The sequence below is a fragment of the Nannobrachium achirus genome (genome assembly GCF_963921795.1).
Source record: "Nannobrachium achirus genome assembly, chromosome: 15".
In the NCBI taxonomy this organism is placed as follows: Eukaryota; Metazoa; Chordata; class Actinopteri; order Myctophiformes; family Myctophidae; genus Nannobrachium; species Nannobrachium achirus.
In genome coordinates this window covers 21,398,709-21,409,286 of record NC_137822.1, presented here as the reverse complement: position 1 = coordinate 21,409,286, position 10,578 = coordinate 21,398,709, and the positions used below count along the sequence as shown (strand labels likewise).

Sequence of the window (10,578 nt, the reverse complement as noted above, 5' to 3'; positions counted from 1 at the left end):
CCATCCATACACAAATTAATCCTTTGAAGGATTATTTTCTGGATTATATTTTACTTATTTGGGGTTATCTTTTTGTGTTTTGCAGACAGAAAGCCTATTTTCTCTTTACTGTTCAGTGGTCAGATCCGGTCTAGATCCTAAAGCCCGCCTACTGTATCCGGAAATTTGTGCACATTGCCGCAATCACACTAGTCTCGCGTGGCCAGACGGTTGCCTCCGCGATTTGGTCAAATGCTTCCAATAGAGTTCGATTGCTCCCGGCATTCGGAGATTGTGGAATAGTTGTCTGGCTACGCGAGACTACAATCACACACCAGACAATTTTCGTATCCGCTGTAAACCGGATCTGCAACCTTGAGCCCAGTCTGACTCTTCAGCGATTGGCTGGGGCAGGAAAGCCTGGTGAGGCGAGGTTAGGGCAGTGGTGGAAGAAGTACTCAATAAAAGTAAAAGTAGCAATACCATAATATAAACATACTCTAAGTAAAAGGCCTGTGTTCAAAATGTTACTTGAGTAAAAGTACAAAAGTATTGGCAATAAAAATATACTTACCAAAAGTAAAAGTAGGCCTACTAAAAGGTTTGAAAATAGCAGATCTGCAAGTTCATGACACAGTGAGCTTGTAGATCAGCTATTTTCAAATGTATAAAATAGGGCTATTTTGGTTAATGTATGTTTTATAATATAGGCCTAATAATGTTTATCTCCAAAGTAACTAGTAACTAAAGTTTTCATATAGCCTAAATTTATTGGAGTAAAAAGTACAATATTTGCCTCTGAGATATAGTGGAGTAGAAGTAAAAGTATTGACATTTTTTAAAGGAAAAAAATTAAAAGAAAAGAAATACAGTACTTGAGTAAATGTACTCAGTTACTTTACACCACTGGGGGTCGCGCGTGTGCCCGCCCGGTTGTGTTGTGTCCGGGTAAAGATGGCGTCGGAAGAGCAGTGCTCGGCACCACCTCAATGGCGGTCCATATCTTTAACACACGTAGAGTTCCCCGAGGGTGAGTCAACAAAGCGTCTCCTAACACCCACACTTCTTCTATCAACAGTATATTTAATAACAACCGCAAAGATGTCTGTTTGGTGGGTTTTATTCGCGTTTGAATGGACTCGACTGGACGCGAGTGTTGTTGCCATATAGTGAGCCGCTTGAAGGTGCAGGGCTCGGCAGATACGGAACCCGGAATGCCAAATAGTGAGACGGTACCCCGCATGCGCAATCGATGGTAAAATGTCCACAATGGTGGCTTAGCAGAGATGCTATTTAGCTTAAATTTCGGCATTGTCACAGATTTCAAGTATATGAAATTGGTTAATTCATAGACATTCATATGTACCCGTGTACTGAAAAGAAACAGCCAGTTTAACGAGGCAAATGTCCCACCGTGTTAAAATAATGTTGCCTTGCTGAGCTGTTGTTGGATTCTATTAACTGGTCTGCTAATTAATATAGCCCCTTGCACAGAAGGAATGCTAGACAAAAACTAACGTCCTCCTCCTCGGTGATAAATAATGTGTCCATTTGTAACTCGTGTGAGTTTACAAATCTGACCAAATGTGTACTGCCTGAGTTAAATTAACATTCTGGATTTGACTGTGTATAGCAGTGGATCTCAAAGTGGATTTCCAGTGACTCTGTGGGTTCCTTTAGTTTAGGGGCGTCTAAATTGACCCATACAAGTCTGTAACTCTTTGACAGTGTACAGATGGAACCAAATGAACCCCTGGTGGAACCAAATAAACCCCTACGGGTTTACTTGGTTCCATTTGTACACTGGCAGAGTTAAGGGGAGACCACCTTGACATTTTGAGAAACACTGGTGTATAGGATTATGGGATCATTGAGAATGAATATGGTTTTCATAAATGGTTTATTAATCAAAGGCTCCACATACAGTACAGTAGTGTGTTATGCTCGTCACAGCACCTCAGCGATACAGAATTAGATTAAATGGGGTGGCCCAACAGGGATCGGCTTGATTGACAGCACCAGGTCATTGTCTGCTCTCAAAACCAGTTTTACTTTTACTCTCTTATGTTTTACCTTGAGTTTTACAACGCAAAAGTAATCTAGAATTCACTGTGTCCAAATGCAAAATCCTTAGTGCTGACATGACTCCCTCCACTAAACAGCCATGGATGGGTGGTAAAATAATAATTAAATTGTGGGAATCTTGATGATGTGCAGTGGTGGAAAAGTACTCAAATATTTTACTTAAGCAAAAGTATCGATACTGCATTGTAGAAATACTCTTAGGGTGCCCTCACACCAAAGTACCTATGAGATTGGAATCCGCGTTCCGCCAATGCATTTCAGTGAGAGTGAAGCGGTTTCATGCCAGCAGAGGATTTATGCAAAAAACGCTCCCTTCTCATTGAAATGCATTGGCGGAACGCGGATTCCACTCTCCTAGGTATTTTGGTGTACCTAGAGTGGAATCCGCCAATGCATTTAAATGAGAATGGAGCGTTTTTTTGCCCGTAGAGGATTTCTGCAAAAAACGCTCCATTCTCATTGAAATGCATTGGCGGATTCCACTCTAGGTATTTTGGTGTGTGGGCACCCTTAGGGTGCCCTCAGACCAAAATACCTATGAGAGTGGAATCCGCGTTCCGCCAATGCATTTCAATGAGAGTGAAGCGGTTTCATGCCAGCAGAGGATTTCTGCAAAAAACGCTCCCTTCTCATTGAAATGCATTGGCGGAACGGGGATTCCACTCTCATAGGTATTTTGGTCTGAGGGCACCCTTACAAGTAAAAGTATTGGCATCAAAATGTACTTAAAGTACCAAATGTAAAAGTACTCATTATGCAGAATGTCCCATTTCAAGTTTTTGAAAATAGCAGATCTACAAGCTCACAATGCGTCGCACCGGTAGTTTGGCTATTTTCAAATCGAAATGTATGCAGGGCTGAAGAGGTTAAGCTATATTTTGTAATAATAATAATAATCCAATTCTACAAAGTAACTAGTAACGTTTTCAAATAATAGTAGTGGAGTAAAAATACAATATTTGCTTCTGAGATGTAGTGGCGTGGAAGTAAAAGTACTGAAAACTGGAAATACAAATGTATGTTAAGTAAATGTGCTTAGTTACTTTACACCACTGATGTGTCACTGAAACATTGTTGTCACCATGTTTCAGGTGATCTAACGGGACAAGTGCTGGCCTACATCAGTCTGCTTCCGATAGCCATCCTCGTGGGGTTCGTTACGCTTATAGTTTTCAAACGGGAACTGCACACGGTAAGTTAAACTCATTCAGGCGTGCCTATTTTTGGCGTTTTCTTTATAGGTGAATACAAAAAAAGATATCATCATGACACTGAGTTGTACAACTGCTATTTTGGTTCATCATATGCTTGTACTGATTTTGATTGGACACATTACAAATGTAACTTTTATTAATTACGTTCCAAAACAAAATCAAATTGTTAATCGTAATTAGTCGACAATTAATCGTCAAGTACAATGTCATGATTGTGACAGCCCTAACCATAACCTATTGTTATAGATTTCATTCTTTGGTGGGCTCATCCTGAATGAAGGGGTGAACTGGCTATTGAAGAACATTCTTAGAGAGCCACGACCATGTGCAGGTAAATGCAGTAGTGTGGGACAGCAGCATACTACCTTAATTAAACTTAAATACGATGGATTCTGCATGAACTTCCTGGCTGGTTGCAAATTCATCTATAAATTACAATTAAATCACGTGGATTGTTTCTTGTGTTGTGCTTTAATGTAAAACATGACTGTCCTTACAGGGGCTCATTCCACACTGACCACAGACTATGGGATGCCGTCCAGTCATTCCCAGCTTATCTGGTTCTTTGTTGTTTACTTCTTTCTTTTCCTTTATTTAAGGTGAGCTTCATTCTTTTTAAAGTTAGTTTTGAGGAGCCAGGAAGGGACATTATAACTGTTACAACATTAAAAGTGTGTCCATTACAAAATAAATCTAAACCCCAGCTAACAATGCAACAGATTTTATTGCCCCGTGCTTAATGTGAGCAAGGCATCTATTTAAAATTATCTTTGACATTATCAATGCGCTAAAGATATATAAGTCAGACAGTACACTGTCTGTACAGTGTTCTGGACCAGTCTTGTTGCATTTCGGTTTAGAAATCAGTTCACAACTCTCAGTTCTTTTGCTTAATAATGCACGTTGAAATTGGTCATCTCTAATTGCTTAATCCCCACAATTTACCCTTTTCAGTTTTCAGCAACATTAATTCTATGATTTGAAGTCTTTTAAATTATTTCCAAGGTAGTTATCCACAATCCCCACAATTTACCCTTTTCAGTTTTCAGCAACATTAATTCTATGATTTGAAGTCTTTTAAATTATTTCCAAAGTAGTTATACTTTGTCAACAAGTACCATTGCACTCGAACCATTGCATGATGTGTCATATGTGAATATGTTTTGTCTGTGTTTTAGAATGCATCAGACGAACAATGCTCGATGTGTGGACCTGTTGTGGAGACACATACTGTCCATCATCCTGTTGGGCATGGCCTTATTGGTCTCATACAGCAGGTAAGACATTGTTTTGCCCACTTTTCTATTGTTCAATTATATAAATCTGCTGTGGAGTTTTCACGTTCCAAAAGTTTTTGCCTTTATCTCCTGAATTTCTGTAATCACTGTCAACCTAAAGCCTAACCTCATTGTACAATGAATGGCCAAAATAGCAGATCTACAAGATCATAATAATGTGACATGTTGTGAGCTAGTAGATCTGCTTTTTGTTTTTAAGTAGTAAACCTGATGTTGACTAGTCATAGAGAATGCATTTCAAAAAGATGGAAACTGAAGCTACAGATACCACACATAAAGTAGGCAACTGATATAACATCTGATATAATGGCAACTGATATAACAATTAACATTGTGATGGCATCAATATATTTAGAAATTGTACCTGAATTTCTAAGCTAATATGGATTAGGCATAGTTGTGTTACTTTGGTGACAGCATGGAGGAATTCGAGGGCAGCATTTATATTAGATCCCATATCCCCAAAGGAACTGTCACATTCTGACAGATTCTTTGTCTTGAAACTCCTAATGAATAAAAGCCCTGACACATAGGAAGTTGTGTGTGTGTGTGTGTGTGTGTGTGTGTGTGTGTGTGTGTGTGTGTGTGTGTGTGTGTGTGTGTGTGTGTGTGTGTGTGTGTGTGTGTGTGTGTGTGTGTGTGTGTGTGTGTGTCTCAATTTAGGCTAGTTTTTCAATTGAAGGTGGGAGAATTTGAATCATCAATGCATCGTTTATATTCGGCAGCACCGCATTTATTATGTTGGACCCTTCTGCACCGACCCAAATTAAATGAGGGACGTAGCAACACGCACACGTGTACGCACACATGGTGGGACTGTTGTTCCATTTGCTCTTTCTATTTCTACCTCAGTTGTTTCCACTTTGTTTCTCTATATGTTCCGCATGCATTCTGACTGGCAAAGCTGAACTCTTGAACTTCTGTACCACCTGTAGGCACAGGTGGTACAGAAGGCACTAACCTTGTTAGTATGTCTCATCCCCCCACACACAACTATTTTATCATGTTCTGTGCTGACACTTCTATTTCATTAAAACTTTAAAATAGTCAAACTTTACACTTACTTAAGCAATATATAAATAGTTTTTCATGGTCTGTGCGCCATGTGGACTTGACATGTCTACTTGATGCCTCCTGTGTGGCTGCAGTCGTTGTAAACAATGTAAACCCCTTGAGGTTTCATGACAGGAGCATATGATGCTTTCAGCATTCATAGCAGATGCAATGAAGAATAATCAGGTAGCTTGCATTGCAGGATCCGTGCTGCTCCATTCACCTGACATTTGGCTGCAGCAGCATCTGCGAGGTGTATGTCACCAGTCCGTTGTTAAGCATGGTAATGGAGCACAACGTGTGCTTACAGACAATTCTCTTCTCTCACCACTCTGTATCCTTTCACAGGTTTTTGATTGATTGAATACTTTATTAACAGTTTGCAAATAGTACAGTGTACCATTATACATTGGTGCTAAAAGGATGCCCTGGGGCTTGTTTCCATTGTGGTCATGTGTATTCAATTCATGTCATATAAATTTTGCTCAGGAAATCCGCACACATCAACAACAAATAACTTCTCTAACAAACATGTTAGATCAGTACTGTATGCTTCTGTGAAGAAGAAAAAAACGCTTGAGTTGAAACATTTTCAACTTGCAATGTGCAATATGGTTCCAGAGGCAGCTAGGTTCCTGTGATGGAAAGGGAGAAATGTCCTGCATTTCAGAGAATGTTCCTGCGGTCAAAGGGGTTGGCAATCATATTTTGTGCTAGTTTTGGCACACTCCTGCACCCAGATCAATATATGAACTCTCTTACAGTGACACCACGGGGACACACAGTGACTTTGTATGCCTAGCCCTAAATTCCTTTAGGGCAAAATGGGATGACAATAAAGGTTTTACACACCAAGAGCCTGAAAAATAAATTATTTAAAAAAGCACCTGTGAATATTTTGCATCAAATAAATCGACCGTGTCTTAATAAACAAATTAATTAATGATGTCGCTTCATCACCATATAATATTTGGCACAAAAATGGAATTTGATGCATGTACTGTTTAAGGCAGCTGTTACTTTAAAAATCATGTTTTGTCATCCTCAGGGTCTACCTGTTGTATCACACCTGGAGTCAGGTGTTCTATGGTGGAGTGGCAGGTAGTGTCATTGGCATATTCTGGTTCTTGTTCACACAAGAGGTGCTGACACCACTTTTCCCCAAGATAGCAGCATGGTAAGGATCCATATTTAACTACTTAAAGGTTAAACCTATATACTCCTTTGACTGTAGTCCCCCAGAGGTCTAGCTTAGGCCTCCTCTACAGTACACCAAATTGTTAGAAGAAAACAGCTGATTTACAAGCTCACGATGCGCCCCATTGTGAATCATTGTGAGCTTGTGGATCAGCTATTTTTTGACATTCTCATGTCAACTTTATTTGTAAAGCACTTTTAAAAACAATCAGGTTGACCAAAGTGCCGTACAACATGATGAAACAGCCCAACACCCATTTTCATCCATATCTTTATTATAATTGGTCCTCACTAAGTGTATGATAAGATGGTGGGACTACTACTACTGTCTACTTGTGCTGTGACTGTGAGGTGGGCTGTGGACCGCTGATCACGTTATCAGAGGTAATTTCAAACAACATTAGGCAGGTTTCTGAACTGTCCATTGCCCACCTCTGAGACACAGAGCTAGTAGATGGAATTGATGCCATCTTATAATGAGCTATTGGTGAGTTATATGAAGGTAAGGTTGGCGACGTCTCCTTTAAGGAATATAGAGCATGCACATCCTCTCTGCTGATCCAGGTGCAGGGTAACACTATAAACGTCTTGGAGTCTCACTGTTTATTGCAGAGATTTGGTCAAATCAGTATCTACTGATGAAGATCATTTGGTGATCGAAACGACATTCTGATCTTTACTAAATACATAGTGGGGGCTAACAACAAGGATCAGTATATCATCGCTGTTGTGTTGAAACCTTGTATGTCCATGTTTCATCTTGTCGTAACGTAGTTTACGAAATGCAATGTCTTGACCTTAATAATGCTTGTGTTATTTTCTTTTTCACAATAATAGGCCATTATCAGAGTACTTTCTGGTGCGAGACACAAGCCTGATCCCAAACATCTTATGGTTTGAATACACGGTGACCAGATCAGAAGCAAGGTAAAATCCTGTTCGGATAGAAACAGATTATACACATTATTACATTGTATTGTATTGTATTGTGTGTTTAGATTTATTTTTTATTTTTATGCAGGCTTCACTATAATTTCACACACTTGACATTTTGCTTACACAATTCAGCTCAGATTTAGGCCCACAGTGTTTCCACTAGGATGGAGTTGAAGCAGCAGAGTTGAACTTGTTTCTGGTTCTGCAGATAGAAATATCTGCATAAGTACATACATTTGTGCTCAGTAATGTCTCTAGTTTATATGAGGTCTCAATAATTAGGAAACAAACACTTTTATTGGACAAGTATAAAACTCATTAAATACAAATATAATAATCAATAGAAGAGTGGATATGGGACGCATTGGGGTTCAATTTGAATGGCATTCATTCTTCCAAATATTAATTTTAACTGTTAAGTGGAATTACCACACTGTTGTATTGTCAAACGGTGTTAATTTAATTGAATGTAATAACTAAGATTTTGCTTCATCTTGCTTTATAAGAAGAAGTTAAGCTGCAGTTTCTCTGTGAGGAAGTCGGGAGTCTTTCAGATTTCATTAGATTCTCATGGTACTGGGATTAACCCATAAAATGCACTGTGGTGCTGCAATTCACGCAGGGGAATTGTCACTTTGCAGAGATGGTGTCATGACATCTGCTCGTCCCAGTAAGGAATTGGATAAGAATGAGAGCCCTCACACTCAACATGATATTGGCGCTAATAAGCCTGGGGAGCTGTTTCACCACAGACCTGAAAAGGGAATGCGCACAAGATATCTCATTATCAAATTGGGAGATTGCAGGATAAGCCCTACTGATTTTGGTGACCATATGATATAGCCTTTCCTCTTAGATTCACACCAGCTTTGCGTGCATGCCTTTCAGAACCCAGTAATGAGGCTTTGAGGGAGGCTGAATATAGCCAGGAAGCACAGTCATGGTATTAACTGATGCAACTATTGGGACTCATGTCGACTGTTCACCCTGTGGTGCTGCGAGGCCTTCAGTGGTCCATAAGGCTCAAGTTGGACACAAAAAGGGCCTTTTGATCATATCTCATTCTCTGCTACTGTCGGGGACCTCAACCACCAGAGGACCCCATGCATAATTTAAAATGACTAGTGTGTTGCACATTAGCTTTCACGAGAAATGTATTGCACATTATTAACTTTCACTTGAGTAATGTGTTGCACTCAGCTTTGACTGAAGTTGTGTGTTTTACATTAGCTTTCTCGTGGGTAATGTGTTGCACATTAGCTTTGACCGGAGTAGTGTGTTGCACATTTAGGCACATCACACAAGGGCTGTGGGAGCTTGTGCAGAGTGGTCAAGGTTGACTAATGTCGGTCTGAAAAATGGCACATCCAACTCCTGTAACATTTGGCAGTCCTGACTCCTGCTGCGCCGCCTCCTACAGGGATGGGATGTGTTAATCAGGAGTCAGGACAGACAACAGCATCGACTAAAAGCTTTGTTTAGGGCGGACAGTATGCTCTGGCTCTATGGGCTCATGCAAATGGTGCATGGCACCGAAGACGAGCATAGGCGGCATAGCTCAGGGGTAGAGAAACCGTTATTAGAGCACGAAGGGTTCCCAGTTCGAATCCGGGCTCCCCCTGAGTTAATGTCGAAGGGTCCTTGGGCAAGACTCTGAACCCCACATTGCTCCCGGTGAGCTGGTTGGTGCCTTGCATGGTTTCCTCTGCCACCGGTGTATGAATGTGTGCGTGAATGGGTGAATGTAATGCACAATCTCTGTAAAGCGCTTTGGATAAAAGCGCTATATAAATGCACCATTTACCATTTATATAGAGCACGATAAAGTGCTCGGTCTGAACTATATATACAGTATATATCATGGCAGATCAATATAGGAATTTCTTTACTAATTGATTATTTTTTTTTTCTTTTTCTAGGAACAGACAACGAAAGCTTGGAACAAAACTTCAGTGAGATCTACAGTTCTTTTGTGAAACTGAGTTAAGGACCACACATTATGTACATGTACACATAAACAGATGCTCACTCAACAAACACACTGGAGAACCAACCTTTGGACTTAAATGGTTGCAAGGAATCGAAGGCCAAACTGTTTAAAGGTTGTGAAAAGCGTGCCTGGACCCGGCCTGGAGCCTACAGCCTGAGCAAGTCCGTCCACATGCCTCTCCTTCTTGTATAGCTTGCCCAGGTGCTTTCCAATGCATGCAAGACTGTGCAAGAGGCATACTATTTAATGATAGATTAATATATATTTTAACTCTTAAACGCACGCTGACAGTAACCGTGTACTGTAAAAGATACAAGGAACCAAAAGAAGGGGGCTTTAGTCAAATCTCAAACAAACTGGCTAGTGCCATTACAGCATGTAATTAGTGATGCTTTTTAAGAATATTCTACTGTGGATAGTTGGTAGGGGCTGGGTGGGTACAGAGTGATTGGTGGTTAATGCTAGTTGGATTGGTTAGATTTTGGTTGTGGATAATATGGGAGGGGGGGAGTGGAATAGACATTTTTTCATTGTTATATAAAAGAGCAATTTCTAAAACTGGTTAAGACAACAAATTTGCACTTTGTGAAATGTAATCGTAAGATAAAAGTTAAACTAACACTAGTTAAATGTTAAGATCCCCTCTTTTCCCCAGTTCTTCCCTCTGTGTCTATGACTGTCAGTCCTAATATATTAGCTTCCAAAGCTCCTTTGCAACCCAACTGTAAACTTTGTGTACCTTCTGTACAATTGAGCATAATGTCTTGGTTTCTGTTCATATCCACATTTGGGGATTATGACTGAGTTTTTGTTGTAATCTTTTGCT

The 10,578-nt window shown here is 40.1% G+C and overlaps 1 protein-coding gene across 1 annotated transcript; it reads left to right on the top strand.

Moving 5' to 3' along the window:
• The first annotated feature begins 926 nt into the window (after nucleotides 1-926).
• On the top strand, nucleotides 927-10,161 carry dolpp1 (dolichyldiphosphatase 1). Its single transcript, XM_080743042.1, has 8 exons — nucleotides 927-1,009; nucleotides 3,156-3,256; nucleotides 3,525-3,609; nucleotides 3,778-3,877; nucleotides 4,457-4,555; nucleotides 6,678-6,806; nucleotides 7,664-7,753; nucleotides 9,682-10,161. The coding sequence occupies exons 1-8, from the start codon at nucleotides 934-936 to the stop codon at nucleotides 9,716-9,718; spliced, it is 717 nt and encodes a 238-aa protein (XP_080599168.1). The 5' UTR covers nucleotides 927-933; the 3' UTR covers nucleotides 9,719-10,161.
• Nucleotides 10,162-10,578: the final 417 nt, after the last annotated feature.